At 32.5% G+C, this 22,908-nt stretch overlaps 1 protein-coding gene across 4 annotated transcripts in view; it reads right to left on the reverse strand.

The window, feature by feature from the left end:
- The window catches only part of COL11A1 (collagen, type XI, alpha 1), a 241,690-nt gene that overhangs the window by 89,953 nt on the left and 128,829 nt on the right, over nucleotides 1-22,908 (reverse strand). For all 4 annotated transcript variants that reach the window (XM_011975884.1, XM_011975869.1, XM_011975892.1 and 1 more), the window contains 10 exons: nucleotides 22,811-22,864; nucleotides 22,480-22,524; nucleotides 22,280-22,333; nucleotides 22,128-22,172; nucleotides 18,267-18,320; nucleotides 13,325-13,378; nucleotides 8,899-8,952; nucleotides 6,045-6,152; nucleotides 5,569-5,658; nucleotides 5,256-5,309 (listed from right to left, as the gene is read on the reverse strand). In XM_011975884.1, the coding sequence (XP_011831274.1) occupies nucleotides 5,256-5,309; nucleotides 5,569-5,658; nucleotides 6,045-6,152; nucleotides 8,899-8,952; nucleotides 13,325-13,378; nucleotides 18,267-18,320; nucleotides 22,128-22,172; nucleotides 22,280-22,333; nucleotides 22,480-22,524; nucleotides 22,811-22,864 (612 nt within the window). The remainder of the gene's footprint in view (nucleotides 1-5,255; nucleotides 5,310-5,568; nucleotides 5,659-6,044; nucleotides 6,153-8,898; nucleotides 8,953-13,324; nucleotides 13,379-18,266; nucleotides 18,321-22,127; nucleotides 22,173-22,279; nucleotides 22,334-22,479; nucleotides 22,525-22,810; nucleotides 22,865-22,908) is intronic.

Below are 22,908 nucleotides of genomic sequence, written 5' to 3' on the forward strand. Positions count from 1 at the left end.
AAAAAGTATTAACTATAACAAAATGTAATAGACAATGTTAAAGTACATCATAGGTACTTTTTATAGTAAGTTGTGTTCAAAAAGTTTTTAAAATAATTATAACACATTATCTTCTGTACCGTCTCTATTTTGACTCCATTATTTCTGTAAGCCGAAGCAAAAAGAATTCTAAGTTTTGTAATTCAAATTGACTAAAGAAATAAACAAGTCAGTTAACTGTTCAAGAAATAACAAGAAATAATTTAAAATATTCTACAAAAAGAATACTTGAAAAAAATAAATTGCAAGTGTTTTTAAAGCTGTGGTTAGCAAGAGATTTCTTCCAAGGATATTCATAAAGAGGACCCTGTATAAAGCAATATCCCATATCTTCAAACAGATCTTTTTAGTTTATTTGTTTTACAAATAAAGTTTCTCTAAATATAAGTCAATGGCATACACCTAGACCCACCCTAGTACAGTAAATCCACTTCTATGGAGTGTCATAATAATGACCTATGCTTCAGACTAAATGGATTACAAATAAAGAGAATAGCTACTAAATATACTTATAAATGAATAGATAGAATAACACTTGAATGGATGCATGAGAATTAAATATTATATTTGTTCTTTTCTCAGATTAGAGCATATAGTAAGAATACAGTGCATAAGCTACATAATTGGGACACATGAAAACTTTGCAAATATCACTGTGAGCCATAAGGTTAGCTGATTAAAGCTCTGCTTAGGACTTTTAGTTTTAGTTCACTAGTATCCTATGCAATGAGGGAATTTATTATTTCCCTAGCAATCCAGAAATACACAGCACAACTACATTCCTTATGAGTTATATTATAGGAGAAAGAAACTAAGAATTCAATGGTATTCTGAAAAATATCTAGTCATTAAAAAATCAATCTGTATATTAGTTTAATCAGTTTCATCTTTGATTCATTCAAAATAAGCAATAGTTACAGAGAATAGTAATATTAAAGCCCAGGAAGTTGAAATATTAACTCTTCTCACTCTCTTTCGACAAAATTGTTCACAGAGATTTAGAAGGATCAAGATGACTTGAAAATGAGTTTATGTAAAGTGCTATCATGGATTTTTGCCCAGATAATTTGGGCAAGCTCTATACTTCTTCAAGCCTCCGATCTTTTATCTTTAAAAATGGAATGATAAAATAGAAAAAAACAAAAAACAAAAAACAAAAACAAAAAAACACTACCATTCCAAATTGCAAGAATAAGAATAAAAGATATAAATCACAGATACAAAATATCTAGCATAAGAATTGAAAGAATACACACTCAGCATTATTTCATTTCCCTTTTCTATTTCCTTTAGACTTCACATTCTCTTCCCCAGAACTCATCACTTTGCTTTTTCCTTAATACAAACAACTGCTGAATCTGTGTTTCTGTGAATTCCTGTTTTGCACTTACCATTACTTGGTCAATATCCTAAGGTAAAGTTAACATGAGATTGATATAAACTCAGAAATATCCATTATAAAAGCAAATTTTAGAAGATGTTCTTATGTCTTTATTCCTTGTGACTCGGAATTTTATCATTTTTCACCTACTGATCAAATACTTCGCTTTAATATTTTGCCATCACCTTTTCTATTATCATTGCAAAGCAGAACTTGCTACCTTTTAAATAAATCTCTACTCCTCATTCTTTTTTTTCCAATATTAATTCCAAGAGAACCTAATAGTAAGTTTTGAACCCCAAAAGATAAGAATTAACATGAATTAATTTTCTAGATAAATTATACTTCACATTTAGAAAACCATCCAGTTTTTGTTTTGTCTGTCATTTGGAATAAAAAAAAATCAAAATCAAATTTTATGTGATGTAATCACTTTAAATGGAGTAAACTAAGGCTTGTTATGAACCGGGTCATCATCATGCACCTCTTCACTACATTCTGCAGCAATTAAAACAATAGTGTTAGGAACTAATAAATGTGTATGGTGTCTTCCTTTTAGTGAATCACTTTCCAACAACTTTAAGGAATAATTTTAATTGGTTGATGTTTGCATATTTGATTTGTGAATATAAGAATGGGTATTAATTTCAAATAAACACAGTGAGCATCTATCAAGCACATCTATTAGCAAAGTAGATAATCAAAAATTACAAAGGTAATTTGTAATTTTTTTTGACTGCCAAGAGGTTTTAAGTTTTTTTTGTGTGTGAATATTTCTGGTTTTTGTTTGTTGTTGTTCTTGATGAGGTAAAACTGCTCTAGACACGGAAGACATCACCAAACTGTCATTCTCTCAAGGACATAAGCTTGAGGTCATTGTTCGGTTTTCATTTGTCCTCACTGCCCATATCAAATATTAGTCATAAATCTTACTATCTTGCCCCCTCCATGTTTGCTACATCAGCACTGTCCTTGGATTCCACACTGCCCTAGTCATCAGCTCACTGCAATGTTGACACTGGTCAATGGCCTTTTGTGATCTATTCTCTCCTATCTCTGTTATATATTAAACACTAACGACAGATTTGTTTTCTCAAAACTTCAATTTGTTTACTCCACTTGCTCTGTACATTTCAAATATTCAAATGACTACATCTTGCAATTTTAGAGCTTCAGTAATTATATTACATGTTGCATTAGTGATTTAGTTTTTTTATTATGTAAAATAGCAGAGTGCTTGGATGCTAGCAAGAATTCAACAAATGTTAGACCGTCTCCCAAATTTTGTCCCACTTGGGCAAAAACAGATACTAATTAAACATCATATCCCTTTCCTAATATTTTCTTTCTTTTCAGTGATTTTTGTAATGTTCTGCACTCTGTGAAGCCAAGTTCAAGGGTCATCTTTTCCACATGGCCCTTCCCCTTATTTTTATTATCTTTCTACCTCACTCATAGAATTAACATTTACTGTTTGCATGTCATTAGGCATTTAATCACCAACCAACTTACAGTGATATTTAGTCTTTGGTATATTTCTGTTCAAAATTGTTCATCCTATTTTATCTCAAGGAATATCTACTGTGATGTTCAGTTGCATATAACAAAGTAAGTAATAATTGTCAAATACACAATTGAAGCCAAATAAATAAAAGTACATTTGATTTTTATATCATATTTAATGCTATTCTACATGTAACGATACATTTTTCAATTAATATCTTGAAAATTCTATCCCCTGGACATAGTATGCAGCCTACAAATACACTGGTTTCAACTGTTCCCAACCCCTGAGACAGCTTCAGTGCTTGGTCCCTGAAAAACAACTTAAAATAATTTAATCCTTGTAGTTACAGCTCAGATAATTAGTTCAGTGTGCATTGCTCTTAAAGCATCATTTATTCCTACAGTATATCTTTAGAATCTGAAGGTCTGGTTAAATGGATCTCATTTTACTGAAATTTAGAAGATTCTATACCCAAATACGAACTTTTGTCTTATTAAGTTGTTGTTTCTGCTAATGCTACTGCCACTAACTTTTGAGGATATTAGAAAATGTTCATAATTTTATGAACTCCAGTGGAAGTCTAATACAGTTTTCAAGATATATTTTCTTTAAAAAATATCTTTACCACATTTCCATAATTATCTCAATGGTTGTGATATGATGTGAGGGAAGTAAAGTAAGTATCATGTGAATCAATCCAAAAAATGATATACTTGTTGTATTCCCAGTATTAAGTAATTCTATATAAACTTTATTCCAATATTAGGATTCATAATAATTCAAATGAGTAGGTGTGAGATGATTACTGTGCTTCAGGCACCATATTGTGAGTAACCAAAATAATACAGGTAACTCACAGCCTGATGCGAGAGACGACCAACTATATTCCAATGTAATCTCTAAACACGGAGATATAATAAAGGGCAGTGGGTGTGGGTGTGTGTGTGGGGGGGGAGATTTTTACCAATACATGAAATGGAGGTAAATTATCCAAAGACAACTTTACAGAGATTTAACATTTAAGAGTTATATTTATGGATGAGTAGGATGTTCCTCAAGTAGAGAGAGAAAAACTGGAGTTTCCTGGAGGAAGGGGAAAAGTATACAGTATACTCTTTTCAAAATTGAAAAGGTCATGGTTTTGAGAAGCAAGACAACATTCAATGCATTAAATTGGGTAGAATTGAAGTGGGGAGCATGAAGAAAAAAAAAAAGACTATAGAAATTGGGGTTGAACTTTGAAGATGACTTGCTGGCTAGGATAAAGAGCTTGGTTTCCGAAGGCAGTGTGGAGCTGTAGGATGGGTATGATAGAGGAATGCCATAGTTAAGGATGTATGCTAAACTAGTATTCTATAGGTGAAACAGACTGCAGAGGATAAGAAAATGAATCCAAAGATAAGATGTTATTAGTCAAAGAGAAAGGAAGAGGAAAGAGTCTGAACAAAGACGGTGGTGGTAGAAATGAAGAAAAGGGGAAAAATTAGTAAAATATTTTGGAAGCAGAACTAATAAATATTGTGTGAGAGGAAGTTGAGAGGGCCTTTAAGGCAACTTTCAGCATTTTTAGGTTGGTGAAATTAGAAAATGAGAAGAAAACACTAAATACGGCAGTTTGGCTGTTGTAGTGAAATTTCAGTGTACAGATAAGAATAAAGGTGAATTTATTAAAAAATGAAGCATACATTCAATTGTTTTCTGAGGGATTGATATGTATCTCAAGAAAAAAGATGAGGCAAAAATCTGATATTTACTCATTTGCCAATTATTTCATAACATTTTGATTAAATAAAGAAATATGGATAACATATAAGATTATGCTTACGGGTTTTATGTTTTTATGCTTATGTCTTTTGTATCATTGAAAAATTCAAGTCTCATCAAGTACTTATAAACAAATTAAATATGTTTTATAATAAATGAATGATAGAATATAATTTATAAGAAATCAAATCTTATTTTGTAAGTAATTTTAAAATAATAGATGTAAATGAAGTAAAAATTTCAAACTACAGCCTCTCCAGGCCTTCCGTGACTATGAGCTTCTATTACTCATAACGAGGATTTATTTCCTTGGGAACCGTAAGAAGCAAGATATCTCCTTTTACCTCCTGACAGCAGCAGAAGCAAATATTTCCAATCATCTAAACCCTTCTGTTTCTGCATTCATTAGTGTATGCAATTAGTGGGAACTAGGCATTGACTGATTTGATTGACATGTGTTTATTTTCTCTCCCACACACTGTGGAATCACAGCATGAGAGTAATGAAAGAAGAGCTGTAATTCTCAACCATGATTGTCTGGCTATTTATTATCATCCTACTTACAACTGGACCTGGTGGGCCCTGGGGACCTTCCCCTCCTTTCAGTCCAGGTGCACCCTGGGAAAAGTGAAAAAATAAAGCAAATGAATCTCTATGAATTGAATACCAATAGGAAGAGATATCTGATTAATAAAATAAGGATGTCAGATAATGTTTTTAGACATAACTACATATATACACACATATATAACAATAATCAAATGCATATGTTTACATATATTCCCTTAATTACTCATCGCTCTTTAAGTTCTGGGAAAAAATGCTTCTAATAAACAATTTGAATCACTAGCTTTATCTATATAGATATTGATTATACCTGAGCTCCAGGAAGACCTCTTTCCCCTGGGAAACCACGTAATCCTGCTGGTCCATCTTTCCCTGAGATACCTTGAGGACCTGGATCACCCTAAAGAATATAATAAACATCCATCAAGACAGATTAATTTCTACACATATTTCTACAAACAAAATTGTGATTACTTCTCAACTACTGTAAGTAAAATTTGAATCTTATTTAATGATGAGAATATTGGGTGGATTGCCATATGCATTAAAATGAAGTTCCCACTACCTACATTTAAGGGTATATGTATATTAAAGATTTTGTGGTCAATGGAGCTAACAGTCTTATGTAAACGTTGGGCAATATCTTGGAGTATAATAAACGCACACTAAATATTTCCCTGACACATCTTCTGACACTCATTTAAATGGAATCTGTAGACAAGTGGTGAGTATAGTGAAATATAAATTAAAGTTTTCGGCCAAAAAAATTTCTGAAGCATGTTGTACCTTTGCACCTTCTTTTCCTGCAGCACCAGGAAGACCTTGCTCACCAGGAGGGCCAGGAGGGCCAGGATGCCCACGTTCCCCTATTGGACCAGTCTCGCCGGTTGGTCCCTAAATTAGATAAGCAAAACCACTTTAGATTGCTCTTTTATTTTTGGCAAAGATAACACAAACTCAAAAACAGTATTATTCCCATTTACAAAAGTGTATCATCCTCATTTACTCTCATGACATCCTACTAAACACTTTACATAAAGCACTCAAAGTAGTGTATCAAGTAAGAGTCTAAAAAGATTTTATATAATCTTGGTTAGAATCTGAGTGTAAAAGGAAAGCACATAAATAAAGACCAAAAAGATGTTTTCTTTGCTTAATACAATAATTTCTGTAGAGTGGGGCAAGTCCAAGTATTATTAAAACTATGATTTTTAAATACAGTTTTATGCCATTCCTTCTCTTCATATGAGGTGTCAAATCAGCTTCATAAAGAGGCATAGAAACCACATTGGTAGCCACTCAATGAATCACTGTTTAAAAATAAACTTAGGGCCTTGAGAACCCAAAAAACCAGTGGTTCTCCTTGGAATTTCCAAAAGCTTAAAACTTCTCCACTATTAATCTATATTCATTTGACAAAGTCTAGGGAACGTGGCAGGGGATCCTGAAGGCAGTGAGTACGGGTCAGCAGTTCTTCCCGGCCAAAAGCTATAACAAATGCTCAGCTGCCTTAAATTGCAGCAAATGCCAAAGTGAAAAATATCAGGTCACTTATGTGTCCCTTGAGTGGTGCTGTTTTGTGGTGCTTGAGTATAACAAGCTTTCATGTATAAATAGAGGATGGTGATCAGCTACTCTCTATCTTAATAAAAAGCAAAATGAAGGATTTCAGTTAAATAAAGGGCAAATTTTTAGATGCTAATGTTGTTAAACAGTAGAATATGTTCCTGTACTTGCTTATGAAGTATATATATATATTTTTCCTAAAAATGCAACGTATTCTTAACTGTTTATCTTGGATAAGGAATCTACCTGTCCCAATTTAGGTATACATTTCTAGGTTTAAACTCCTTTAATTATATGATTGCTGTAACTTTTCAATTTAACATTAACGTGCAAACATTTATCAAAAACATGATGTCTTCTTAACTATCTGAACACCAGAATCTGAACAGTAAGGAACACGGAATTAACCATAATTGAACAGCTATCACCACCGAGACAAAAATGACCAGAGATTCACATAACTGTTTAAAGAAAACAGTGGATATTCAGTATTGCAATCTATATCATTCCCATTAAACCAAATCTTTTGTCTTCACATGAAAGTATGGCTACATTTAAAATAGGCTATTGGATATTTTTTCTCTTAAAAAGGACCAATAAAAAATGTAATTTGGTGAAGGTGCATCTTCAGTAAAACACCCAGTATTTTTATGCCTTAATGTCAGCAGGGGAACAGAAAAAGAAACACAAGTCTCAGAAGTTTTAGATGACCACAGTGAACAGAACTGTATTTTTGAAAGATGTGAGGTCCTAAAATATTCAGTTATGCTCCATGATGTTTATATTTTAGTTAAGAATCTAATTCCATTTCTGTTTATGGATATTAAGTATAAGAGGAATTTTTTTCTGGTTAAATTTTCTCACAGAAAATAATTATAAAGTTGTTTTGAACAGAAAAAATAAAAGTTTTTTGGAGGAAGCTTTCTAATTACTGAGAAAGTATATATAATGTTTTAACTAAAACTGATAAGCAGCTAAAAAGAAGCCTTTAGCACAAATAAGTATTTATGTTTACACACTCTATAAAATAACATAACATTTCCCTTGGCTCAGGGTTAACCTCTGAAATAAAATAATCAACAAATCCAATAATTCTTCATTTTTGCTTCTGTTACACATATTCGTAACAACAAAATGCAGTTTTTCTGTTTCTCTAGATGTGTGTGTGTGTGTGTGCGTGTGTGCGTGTGTGTGTGTGTGTTTGGATATGCATGTGTGTGTGCGTGTGCACGTGTGGGCGTGTATGTGTGTGTTATAGTGTTGAGAACTATTTAGAGACAGAGAAAAGACTAAACCAATTAAATAACTAAAACATGTATTCACCTGCTTTTGCTCCTTTGTTATAATTTGTTATTAGTGGGGGGAAAATTCCAGCCCACTAAATTAAATGTGTTCTGCCCAGTCAATATGCTTTGCCAGGGAAGAAAAACATTATTTTCTATTACCATGAATTACTCTTTGTAGTTATTTCATACTATAACTCAGGATACTGCACTAATTTTTGAGACTTCTTCTGCCACCTATCGTGAAAGAAATACTTGTCTCTTCCATTATTTTGTATATCCTCAAAGATAATTAATATTTATTTCTGATATAATTCATTATTATGAAGGCAAAAATCTTAAGAAAGACCTAATATGTTACAAATATTAAAATTTTAGGATGTAAATTTCTAAATCTAATTTATACTCAAAAACATGAAGTCATTTTATAATTTAAAATTCTAGAAAAAGATGATGGCCCACCTATTTATAAGGAACTTTGTATTTTTATTAGTAGATGGTGTCATAGTCAGGCTTTAGTGTTAAATTCAGTGTGAACTTTCTGATTTATTTTCATTTATTTTATTCTTCTCTTTTATTCTTACAGGCAATTGAAAAGTTGCTTTAGTTAAGTAATAGTTTGTTGATTTCATTTGATGTACGAAAGCTGCACATATTTAAATACAATCTGAAATAAAAAATACATCATTTTGAATCATAATAAATTTAGAAGATTTTATACAACTTAGGAAGGTTAAAATATAAACAAAAATAAATAAATCTTGCTCAGGAAATAAAGCAAAGGAACATACCTGTGGTCCAACCACTCCCCCTGGCCCAGGAGGGCCGGTCTTGCCTTGAAATCCCTAAGAAGGCAAAGTATTATCTGTAAAAGCTACACACAACACAAAGCATAAATCAAAATTCTATGAGTTAGCTGAATAAGTCACATTAAAAGAAAGTCACCCATTGACTAAAAATATTTATTTTCAAATGCTTAAATATAAGTTTAATATGTCAAACTTATTTCAGTTTTCATTAAAATTCAAAATTTGCCATTTCAACATTTCACATGCTAGGGCAACAATTACCTTTAATAAATTAACCTAGAGCAAAAAAATGTGTTCTTTGCCCTGTTCCACCAGGTCAAACAACATACAGAATTTTAACCCAGGAATGTTTATGGATGAAATAAATGATGATTTAGACATTCTTTGAAACAGTTTACTGATTGTTTATACAGAAATAAATTCACAGTGATATTAATACATTTCTCTATATTGTATTTCTAAAATCTCATAAAACAAGATATAAAAATAGACCTACTAAAATAATGCTTTGCACAGTAACTATTTTAGTATTTATCAACATTCTTTCTTGTAAGAAATTCAAGAGATATAGTTGTAAATGCATTTTGCAAATAATGCAGTCATTAAAATATCTGGTTGATTTGAGCAGAATATACTCACTAAATAAAACTTCTGGGCATATATTCTGGTATTTATGTTTCTCTAGGCTGTGGGTTATTCATTCCACATAATTGTATTGAGATAGGTAAATTTCTTACTCATGAGAGTTAAGTTACTTTTAACAGCTGGAGAAGTAGATAGAAAATATTGGGAGAAGAAGTTTTCAAATAACTGAATATTTTATTCTCTATAACATCTAGTCAGACTGAAAGTAATAAGATTAGGAAAAAATGGGTAGGAACTAGCGATCTCACATTTGTATCACAATGCTCCTGATAACTATGAATGAATTATTTACAATAATAAAATTGTATAAGTAGGTAAAGATAAGAGTCTGTAATTATTGCAATTGATGCTACAGGGAAAGAAAATAGATTTCTTCTATTTTGAAAATCTATTAATTCAGACTTACAGAGTTCTATTTGAGCTATCATTATCAATGGCAAAACCAATCAATTCTGAGGGGAAAGTCATAAAATTTATTTAGTATTTTATAATTATATTAGTCACTTAATTGTAATTTTTCAGTAACTAGTTGGTTTGGAAATCTGTTATCAGATTTACATACACACATACACAGATACATAAACACATTTATACACGTGCACATATATGTATGTGTGTCCCTGGATTATCTCAACAACCTCCATGACCACAATTGCCATCTCTGTGCTGTTGAATTCCTCCACTCCCAACTATTTATAAACCTCTAATCAGTATGAGCCCTAAAACTCGCACGGTAAGTGCCTACTAGAAATTTCCAATTGTATATCATGCTCTCTCTTCAACATTCCTAACATGGAACTTGCTGAATGTATCTTCTCTTTTGATTTTCCTTCTGTGTTCCCCGCCTTTATAATGGAGTGTTTTCATATCCCAGGCTTTTCTTCAGTGCCCATACTTAATCCGTTATTTCATCTGAATGCGTCACCTGAGGAGCTCCCTCAAATACAGCTTTTTCTCACTTATCCTAGTAGACCTGTCTTATTCAGACTAGAATCACCTCTTTCCTTCACCATTGCTGAGTTTTTCAAATAAGGTTTACTCACTTGTTTACATTAGCCAGAATCATCACCCACAAAACCAAACATAATAAATTCATTTTTAAACATACGGATGACAAAGTTCTAGCCAATAGGGGCCCAGTGTGTGAATTCAGTTACTTCCTTTGCTTTGAAAATGTATCCTAAATTCTAGCCATGCTGATCTTCCTACCTTTTTCTGAATAGCCACACATCCTATATTTGTATGACCTGTTTCCTCTGTCTGGGTTATTCTTCTTCCAATTTTTAATCACTAAATTGGACAGGAAGATATAAAGGCAATTCCAAACTTTTAAAAAAAGTGTTAGAAAGCTTTTTGTCTTAGTAACTGTGAGAGCAAGAATCACACACAAACAAAATACTGCAATAATGATTAATTAAATGTATTTGATTACAAATCAATATTTAATTGCAGAAAATCTGGACAAAACTACAACATAGACTTGCACTCATACATCTTAAGGGGAAAGAGGAAGTTTTGACTGCTAGACCATGTGTGTGAGTGATGGATTTGGGAAAGCTGGAAGACAGCGTTGCCCATATGTCTGCTCATTCAAAACATTCAGACCGTTTGCAACTATCTAAAACATTTGATCTTGGGGATCTTACAAACAAACTACACAGGAAAACTTTTACAGTTCACAATAAGGTGTGCTTGTTCAATATTGTCATGTAATAAGACTACACTTGCCACTTAATTTTAGAATAGCTAGTCCAATTATGTTTTTCAAAGTTGCTGAAAATGGAAATTAATTTGACATATTCATAGGTAGTTTGAAAAATGTGCTGTTAAGATCCATCAGAAATGTGACTCCTATTTTGATAATCTTTAAAAGACTAAGCCAATTCTAGGACCAATATAGGATTTGGCATTATGCTTCTGAGACAAATTTGGGTCACTTCAATATAATAGAAATCATTTCTGAAGCTGTTTAAGGCCACCAGGAAAAATCGGGAATAGTTTCTATTATACTGAAACAACCCAAATGAATGTAAGATGTCAGAACAAACATTTAATTAATGGATTTCTGCCTGGAGACAAATTTCAAATATCATTTAAAAATTTATCCATTGAAATAAAATAGTAAATATATGACAAAGAATGCCCACTTTAGATTGTGACTCTTGTACAAGGTAGTCCTTTGAATCTGGGTCAGCAGAGAACAAAGTGAGAAAGGTTTGGGGCTATAGGAGGATTCACTATTCCCTTAAAGTGGATGTGAAATCGGGAATATAGTTTTTCAGAAATAATCCTGGCTTTAATCTGTGAAAAACTACAAAACAGAAACATTCATTCTAGAAACATTATGCTATTTTTCTTCTATGTTTAAATCTCAATGTTATATGTGATATAAGTATTTTCATTAGAAGTGGAAGCTCCAGATTAAATCATAGACATAAAGAATTTTATAACATTAATTCTCTAGATATCTTTTCCCCAGAAGACATTTTGGAATATTCTATAGCTATTCCCAGGAAGTTATAAAATGATTTCATTAAAAATGATTTGGCTGAAAGATTTGAATGAGAATGCATTTGTAAATTCAGTGTTGATTCTCCTTTAGAAAGTTTATTTCTGCTCCTCATATAGATATCCTTCCCAAGAAGATACCCAAACAGTTTATTCTTTGGTCTCACTAAATCATATTTCAACTTTGCTTTAGAAGTCCAAGACTCCCAAGTCTCCCATCTGGCTAAAGCTAAGAAATAGTGAAACTAAGAATTGCCACATGGTAAGCAAGGCAAGAATTGGGTGGCTGCTGACAGATTGTTTCCTCCATAGCAGAAAAATCATAATCTTTTCAGATGTCAGATTTATTATAGGACACTGCTATGCAACTCCAATATGTATTCACGCTGGCCAAATACCCTAACATGGTTTTCAACCGCATAGGCAAAGGTAGTCTGTATTTGTGGTTTCTTTGAGAAATCTGGATAAAAGTAATCATTGGTGAGAAGCAAGAACTGATTCCATGGAGACATGCTAACCCATGATGATTTCTGACCAGAATGACAATCCACTGGGATAGCCAGATGCCTGGTTTTTAACAGGAGCAAAATAAATGAGCTCACCAGGATCCTCAAACCATCACTGAGCTGCCAGTTTCCTCTCTGCCCAAATTGTTATACACATGGTAAGTTATTCAGTCAATTTGTTTACTTTTATATTATTTATAGTTTTTCAGTAAAATTTAGTCACCATTTTTGATTTACTTTTTCCTATTTCACATGAAAGGATGCTTTTGCCATAGTTCCCAACCAATTATAGCTAATGGGTCCAATATCAGCAAATATTTAATCTCTTAGTTCTAGATTAAAAAAATGTTGTGTTCTGTGCATGGCTATTCATAATCTGTTGCCTTTGGAGAGTGGAGAGATGATGGGTTTGAGTGGAATGTATCTGTAAACAGGCTTCAGTGAAAAGAGTCAGAGGGACAATCTTGAGGCAATGTCCAAAAAATAATGGTGTCTTCTCCATCAACTCATCCTTAAAATGCGGCTATTGACAATAAGAACAATCATATCAGCTGACATCCTACTTCCTGAAATATATTTCTTGGGTCTATTTACGAATTTATGTATATATTTCAACAAAAGGCTTAATGGAATTAATTTTTCCATTTTTCTCAACTTAGTAATTGAAATGTTCATAATAAAGTAGCTTTCTACGAACTGATGAGGTGCTAGAGATGGAAATTTTTAATAAGAGTAACAAGGTCACTTACAGTCTCCCCACGTTGCCCAGGGTGTCCTGGCAGCCCATCCTTCCCAGGTGGTCCCTGAAATTACAAATATTAAATACCACATGTCATAAATATTTATTTAATTATTTTATAGTCTAAATGTAATATGTTAGAAAATTGTCTTTTCTTTTTATATTTTCATTAGATATTTTACTTTGCTCTCCTGTTGATTTTATATATGGTAATACGCACACATATCTCTTCAGTGTAATTCTGTAGATATAACTGCAACCAAAATAAAATAGTAGCACCCTTTTCTGAATATTTTACATTTACATATATTTCATTTGCATCAATCATCTGTAAAAGAATATTTACAAAGGTTTATATTTTCGTTTTGTGAAAAATATTACTTCTTTAATACTTCACAAATGAATATTTCCACCGTTTTGGTGATTTATTCCTAATTCTCGGTGCATCAAAACTTGGATAACAGAGAGAAATAGTGCCCTCTAGTGGTAATCCGAGCTTCTAACTAACAAGAATGCAAAAGAAGGCCGGGCCGGGTGGCTAACACCTCTAATCCCTGCACTTTGGGAGGCTGAGACGGGAGGAACAAGATGTCAGAGGATCAAGACTATCCTGACCAACATGCTGAAACCCGGTCTCTACTAAAATACAAAAAAATAGCCGGACTTGGTGGCATTGCCTGTAGTCCCAGCTACTTGGGAGGCTGAGGCGGGGGAATCGCTTGAACCTGGGAGGCAGAGGTTGCAGTGAGCCTAGATGGTGCCACTGCACTCCCGAGCTGAGACTCCATCTCAAAACAAAACAAAACAAAACAAAAAAACCAAGAATGCAAAATAAATACAAACTCATACAAACAATGGCATTTTACCGCTCAAATTTTTTCAAAGTAAAGGAAACAATACGTTACACTCAATTCTAGAAGTTGTCAGGACAAATTTTTCCCAGTAGATTTTCTTAAATGTCCTCTTGAAAGAATAATGTTTGTGAAGTACCACAGAGCAAATCTGCTGCTATCACTTTCTATAAAGGATGCTGTCTTTGTCATGGTTTAAGAAATAAATGAAGCGAATAACTACAAACTTTAAGTGAATAAGTCTGTGAGGGTCCTATATTTTAAATACTTAGTAGAAAGAGATTGCTTCTTTAGACTGCCTTATGGATTATTCATTCTACTCAGTAACTATTACATATCAAGTTCAAATTTCAAAACATGGTCAATGGGTAGAGACAGAAATATTCTCACCCTTCTAGATGAATGAAATGATTCTTTTAATAATGATATTTTTTAATGACAACAGGTACACCTTTCACTGTATGTTAATTATTTAAATAAAATTGGTTTTGAACATCTCTTTTTAATATATGTTCTTATAGAGTGAGTATGAAAAACAGGCTTTGTTCCAAAATATCATTTTCTCAAATAGCTTTCTTCCAACTGAGTGAGACTTTTTCCAGGTTGGCAAGCTACTTCAGGAGAAAGGTTCTTAGCGGTGCCAGAACCATCTCTGTCCCTTAAGTCATCTGTATTGACATCCTGGTTGCCCTGTAAATTAACAACTCTAATTAAAAACCGTTAAGCTACTTCACAACATCATGACTTGCTTAGTGACTTGTTCAGGTTTTCCAGGGCTACCACTGCCATCTTCTTCTTCAAAAAACAAAATTGGGGTGTTTTTAACCAAAGGTCCAAAACATTCTTGGATGTCATTTAACCATGGCTTCTTTAAAAAACATATATTACATGCCCTTGTATCAATCACTAGGTACATACTAATGCTAAGACTTAGTTTTGCCCTCAGTTTGGAGGTGACATACAGAAATAAGTAGTTAATTGGTAATGGACTTCATTGAGGTCTGGTTTTACAAAATAGCAAACAAAAAACTTCTGTGCCTTATCACTGGTTTGACACATTTGGCAATAAACTTGCTTTCAATTCTGGGCAATAATAAAAGTTTTACAGAGAGTATGACAGCTGAAGGATATCAAGTATGCCTGGCTTTTTTCCCACCATACTAAAGTGCTTCTTAAATGATGTACTTTGCCATTAATACAAGACTTAATTTTTTTTTTTTAACAGAGCTGTAAATACAAGATTAAATATCTCTTATTTGCTGACATAGATAACACATTCATTGCAAAATATTATAATACTTTAAAATAGCAATCTTAGATCTAAGCAATCACATCCTGGGAAGAATGCAACATAATATTTAATGGCTCTCCTAGATAGTCTGAGGGAGTAGTGTTAATATACTGCATTAAAAATTGGTGTCATTATTGGCCGGGCGCGGTGGCTCACACCTGTAATCCCAGTACTTTGGGAGGCCAAGGTGGGCAGATCACGAGGTCAGGAGATCGAGACCATCCTGGCTAACATGGTGAAGCCCCGCCTCTACTAAAAATACAAAAAAATTAGCCGGGCATGGTGGCGAGTGCCTGTAGTCCCAGCTACTCAGGAGGCTGAGGCAGGAGGAGAATGGTGTGAACCCAGGAGGCAGAGCTTGCAGTGAGCCGAGGTCGCGCCACTGCACTCCAGCCTGGGTGACAAAGTGAGACTCCGTCTCAAAAAATAAAAATAAAAATAAAAAAATTAAAAATGAATTGATGTCATTATCATATTTCCTGATTTAAGTATGTACTTTCAATATCAAGCAATTAGTCCTAAGTAACCATAATGGCCACCAACTACTAACCCATAAAATAAGCAGACTAATTACCAAATAATTTCATTGTATTTATGTAAAAGTAATAATTTTTTCATCAAAATAGGCTTCCCCTTTGATCTAGTTGGTACAGGACAGAGGGAACAGATTTGGCGAGGGAATCTGTGAAAACTTATAAGTAATTGTTTAAGGATGTTTTGTCATTTCTCATTGGCACTGAGTTTTGACTTTTTCTATTCTAAATAGATCATTTCTCATACTAGTCATGCTATAAATCTTAATCATTTCAAGTTAATTTTTTTTTAAATGGATGGCTGCATATTCCCAAAATATGCTGATATGAGTATGAGACTAACAGAATCTGAAGGGAATATTTAGATCCATGTGTATATATGTCTGTGTGAATATACATCATATATATATATATATATATATATATGATTTTTTCCTGATATGATGAAGGAGATGAACCAATTAATTTACAGGAAGAGGTTTTTCTATCTCTCCACCCCAGTTTCTTCTTTCTATATAAAACAGATGAAGCCATTTTATCCCAAACAGCATAAAACAGCATACTAGAGAAATTAGGTATTTTTATTTCATGCTCTAATATCTCGTTTATTAGAGGAACATAGTATAAAAATCATTTTGTTTATTAGTGAAAGCAATGCTCCTGTCTTGTCTCTCCAACTAGAATGCATGCTTCTCAAGTGTAGGCATTTATTATGCTTCTGATACCTCTTAAAGACAAAACACATGCACGATCAATGGCTCAAAACTTGTTGAAAGATACATAAGACAATGGGCTGAAAAAGTTCGAGAAAAAAATGAGTCAAATGGGTTTGTTTGACAATGAAACAGTATTACATGAGTCAAGCAGTTCTCAATAATGCATACAAACACAAATGGTACAATACTGAGGTTCTATACATCACTAAACTTTATGTTGCTAAACAACAATCTAACACACAGCTTAAAAATAATTATGAGAATGTTTATAAATAAATACATACAGTGACTTTTGAAACTGTTTTCATTTCTCTGTGAAACTTTGCAGAGTCTTCATGTTACATTTGGAGCAAAACTGACATAGTAGGTAAGCGTTATATACAGGTAGTATCAAGATTACTTTATATTTAATATTAGCCATATATATTGATCTTTCTATAACGTTGTAATACAGATAACACTACTTTCCTAATATGTTTGCAGGAATAATACAAAACTGTTCAGTGGTAAAATAATAATTTAAACAGTGTCTAAAATTATTGTAAAAAGTTAAAGATTGTCTTAATATTTGACATTTAATTATTTCAAAATAAATAATTCACCAATATGATTTGTGTGCTACTACCACATTGAAGTGTGGGTAGTATTGTTCATCTGGACTAGCACAGTAGTTCACACACTTTAACATGCATCAGAACTGTCTAGAGGGTTTTTTAAAAGATAGACTGGGCCCTTCCTTGCCCATCTCCAGAACTGTGATTTGGTCAGTGAGACAACATTTCTAACAATATCCCAAGAGCTGTGGATGCTGCTGGGCCAGGAATTACATTTGAGAACCACTGTCCTAGACAGGTAGATAAGCTGACTCCGGCTGTCTTAAAGAAACTGATGAGGTTGCAAAACAAACAATCAAACAAACAGACAAAAACAAAGACGACCCCAGCATGTTCTATGTCTCCACAAATACTTAAATATGAAAACACAATATTTCAATTAACTTTATGAAGATGCCTGATGAACATTCAAGTGTTGCTCTAAACATATTTAACAAAATGAATATGATTTAATGAGAATTCTCATTACATTTTCTAAAAAGAATAGATTATAGTGACAGACATGATACTAATATAATACATTTTAGCATGACTTAAGTAATATCAGAATGTTGGAGGGATTTAGGAAGTGATATTTGAAGAAGTTTATATTGATGATGGAAGATAAAGATAAATTCTAATATACCAAATATTTAAGAGTTGATAACAATTTGTAATGTCATCAATTATGTTCATTGCAGTAAGGGAGCAGCTGAGAGAATGATATTCATGTTTTTCTAGTCTTTGGTATACTATCAAAAAATACTTAATGAAAGATATTGAAATTATATTAAGAAACAATCTACGAACTTCATAAATTAAAAATGTCTACTTTCTTTGACATCAATTGTAATTTTCTAGAGATTTTATCAATATCCTATCTAACAAATATTTAAAATGTAAGCTGTGACTCTCAAAAATGTAAAAATATCAAATATAGAAGGAGAAAGAGAAGCTCTGACACTTACAGGAGGGCCTTTTGGTCCAGGGAATCCAACTGGACCCTGAGGTCCTTGAGGACCCTGAAAATAAAAAGCAGTGGGGAGAAGTTAACAATATGCCTTAGAAGATGAATCTTTATACTTTGAGGTTTATTTATATTGATAAAATACAATGTATCGTACAGCTTCTTCATCACAGTGACAGAACTATGGTAATACAACATGATAGTAATTACTAATTTAAAAGTAAAATGGATAATTTTTCACACTATTTCTACTCAAAACTACACATCACATCAGTGTTACCTCAGGAACACTGTAAGTATTTAGAATTCATATGAATTAAAAGTGAATAGAACGTATAAGTATTGAGAAGTTCTGCAGCGTCTTTACTTTTAACATTGGCTAGAAACATTCATAGAAGGAAGATATTTTGATTCAATTCAATTCCACAGCCCCTCTTAAAAAAAAAAAAAAAAACTGTTTTATAACTTATTCCATCCCTGTTCTGTATCTAGCCATATATTCTAACACTAAAAGAGAAAGTATGTGACTATCTCAAAAAGACCACAAAAGATGCCATTAACTATTCTCCATATCTAAAATATATTTATTTTGGGAGATGTCAATATATTTTTTACTGATGTATAAATTTCTTTTGTAGATAAGGTTAAAATAACTTTATTGTGTAGTTATTAACATTCAGTTCAAATAAAAAAATATATCATTTTTGGCTTGATTTTTAATTAATTATATTACTCATCTCTCAAAGTTACCTATTTTTAAAGTGCATAGTAAGTCCCATCAGAGTGACTCCATTGTTGGCAAAAAAGTAATTGGTAAGAGATAATCCTCCATATGACCAGAATATAATAGTTACATTTATTTAAGAAGATTTATGAAAGATAACATAAATAAAATGTGTTAAATAATACATTTAGGGTAGGATTTATGCATTTTTCTAATCAAAAATAGTTTACTGAAGTTGATCTTCAACAGAATTTACTCTTTCTATTTATCAATCTAGGTTTCCCAAGAAAAATCTGATTACCATTCATAGCCAATGTTAGCTCAGAAATCATCACAAGTTTTTACTATTACCAGCATCTGATATTAAAAAAGTATTTTCAAAGTTATATATAAAATTATCAAAAATAGATGTCACATGAAACTACCAAAACTACTGGGCAAATTTTAGGAACTTACAAAATTTTAAACTCTTATTAAAGTATTAAATGACGATTCCTAAAAACTCATTTTAAGTACAAATTTTTAAAAATAGCATTCTTTCGGTTATGTAGCAAATTCTATTTATCTGATTTCTTAAAATGTCATGTTTTTGCTTTCTAAAATTTTGCTGCCTTTCAAATGCAATTTGAATTTAAATTATTTTAAGAAAGAAACATTTCAAAAACCATCACTTAAAATAAAAATGAAAAATTGAGTCTTCATAAAATTTCACAGCAAGCATTGGCATATTCTTTCTTTGTTGTTGTTTTTTGAGATGAAATCTTGCTCTGTTGCCCAGGCTGGAGTGCAGTGGTATGATCTCGGATCACTGCAACCTCTGCCTCCTGGGATCAAGCAATTCTCCTGCCTCAGCCTCCAGAGAAACTGGGATTACAGGCGCCCACCACCATGCCTGGCTAATTTTTGTATTTTTAATAGATACAGGGTTTCCCCATGTTGACCAGGCTGGTCTCGAACTCCTGACCTCAGGTGATCCACCCGCCTCAGCCTCCCAAAGTGCTGGGATTACAGGTGTGAGCCACCGCACCTGGCTGGCATATTCTTTGTGTAATCATCAAAATCGTTTCCAGGTGGGATTTAAAAAATTCCATAATGACTCAGTGTACAAATGGTGTTGAAACCAGATCACCAGACAAAAAGTGCCTAAATTTGAGCTTTAAATAAATAATGAATAATTTTTAATATATCCTAAATATCACAAGAGACCTAGTTATGACAGAAATGACTTATTCTTTATATAAAATTCAAATTTATCTAGTTGTCCTGGTTCTTTTGTTCCATTTTGTTTTGTTTTCACTTAATTTGGTAACTTTACACCTAACTAAAAGCTATATTTAACCTTTAATAACCAGCATACATGATCTGCAAATTATGATTATGCAGGATTATATTTCATTTGTAGAATATCTTAATAAAAGTTTATGTATACATATATATGCATGCCATATATAACTATGTCATTAAATATAATGATAATTAGGGAGTCCTTTGAAATGGGCTAGAAAATAGGTATTTCATTTTCTAATCCAATAGTACTACAGAATTAATTCCCTGAACTTTCCCCAACTCATATATTTTGAAGAAAATATTTTATGGCATTACCTTTGCCATGTTTCAACTGTGCGCTTAAGACATGAACTAAATAGCTCAAGATAATTAAAAATTCTTGGCAGAAAATGAAGGCATATTTGGGGTGAGATGTCTCATTAACTACAAGGAACATAGGAAATATGTTCTTCTTATATAGATATTGAAAACATATATGAATATTTATTGAAAATAAATTCACCTAGATTACTAAAACAGCAAAACAAAACAAAAATTCTCAAGAGGTACTTTTCTTACTCTCAAAGTGATTTTAAAAGTAATTGTACTGTTGGATGACAGTATTGTTGTTTTTCAAATTAAAATGCAGTATCAGCAAAAGCATATTCACTTGTAAGGAAATATTGCTGATCATAACATTTTGGAAGACAAAACCAAATGCATGAGAGAATCAGTGGTGCTCTAAAAGCAAAACTCACAGTTGTGCTTTTTTTTGTTAAATTGTTCTACTCCATTTAATTATTTAGCCATTTTAAATAATTTAAATGTATCTTATTAAAATGACTTTGACCATAAAATACTTCAAATGAGTGTATTATTTATGAGCTCAAAATTTACAGGATAGACCTAATTTGGGAACAGTTCATCAAGAGTGAGAAACATTTAGTGGAAAGTTAATTAAATATGAGCCAAATACTTAATGCAACTCTAATTAAATGTCTATTCTTGTGTGTTATCTACTCCCATTTTCGTCATGAATAAAAACTCAAGTTTTGCTCATAGCTCCTACTCAATTAAAAATTATTCATTTTCAGTTTTAGGTTATGCATTGCAAGGTGTTTCTGTCTTTTGTAAAACGCCTATTATACATTTCAAATAATAATATACAAAAATATATGAACCTGACTCCATACTACTGAAAATTATTATAGAATATGAAGAAATGATTCTAATTTTTTAAAGGAATACAGATTCTAATATTTAAACTTGTATCAGGAGGATAGCCTTTTTAAAAATCTGGCTACAAAAATGCTATATTTTGCCAAAAAATCCAAACAAAGGGCATGCTTGTTCATATGATTTGGCTACCTCTTATATCAATTTAAAATCAATTTACCAAACAGTTTTTCTATTTACTGGAATAGATGTTTTATCTTGAGTTGAATGTATATTGATTCTGGCTTAATGGCTACTAGTAGCTTGTTTTTTTACCAGCATAATATCGCTGTCAGCTCTGTGAACAAAATGAGTATCAATATGGAAAGCAAGCTGAGTGGAGAAGAGAGCAAAGACGTTTTAAGAGTATTTAAAATTTTAAAAATATATATTTTTGTCTTGACTATAAGAGTGATATCTTAGTCCAGTTACACACATTTTTTTTCTCATTTCTATAACAAAATTAGTAGAACATATTGATTAAGCTTTTTTATTGGTGAAGAGGAATAAATTAAAAGATAAACATTTTTAAATTCAGACTAGATTGTGTGGATAAACTTGCACATGTATTAGCAGATATACATCTTTTCTCTGAAATCTAAATACTTGCAGAAATACTAATTTTCGTTTTATATTATATGGCTATATCATACGTACTCTTTCACCTGGAGGGCCAGGAGGGCCATCACCACCTGAAGTGCCCTGGCACCAAGAAAAGAAAAGAAAAATCAGTTTGAATTCCTTCTCATAGCATCTGCCTGGAAAAAACACCTGCAGTAACATCCAAACAGAAAAAGTGCAGGTGCTACCTTTGGCCCGGGTTTCCCAGTGGGACCTCTTGCACCTCTTGAACCTCGAGGACCCTGCAGATGAGAACAAAAGATGAACCCGAACTAGTGCCAGGCAAATCCAAAGGCACTAAATCAATTTTTATTTTTGAAAAATAAATTATCTTGAAACACTAAATTCAATAAGAAAAATGTACATCATTTTAAATCAAGGCACCTACCGTTGGACCGCGCTGACCCCGAGGGCCTGGTTTGCCAGCTACTCCCTAGCAAAGACAGTTCAATTTCAATATGCAGTATATCACAGTAAATTATGACTCTGGTGCTGAGACTGAGTAGTCATGCAAGAACATCATTCATGCATTCATTCATTTATTCATTCATTCATTCAGAGACAGACTTGCTATGTTGCCCGGGTTGGCCTGGAACTACTGGATTCAAGCAATCCTCCACCTGAGCCTCACAAATATCTGGGAATACAGGCACACATCACTATGCCCAGCTAAGAACATTTATACACAGAGTTCAAAACATTATATTTATATATCATACCCGTGCACCTTTCTCTCCATTGGCACCTGGAAACCCAGGGAATCCAGTGGAACCCTACAGTAATAAAATTAAATAATGAACAAACATGGCAATTAATG

The sequence above is a fragment of the Mandrillus leucophaeus genome, unplaced genomic scaffold, assembly GCF_000951045.1.
Source record: "Mandrillus leucophaeus isolate KB7577 unplaced genomic scaffold, Mleu.le_1.0 Scaffold1012, whole genome shotgun sequence".
Classification (NCBI taxonomy): domain Eukaryota; kingdom Metazoa; phylum Chordata; class Mammalia; order Primates; family Cercopithecidae; genus Mandrillus; species Mandrillus leucophaeus.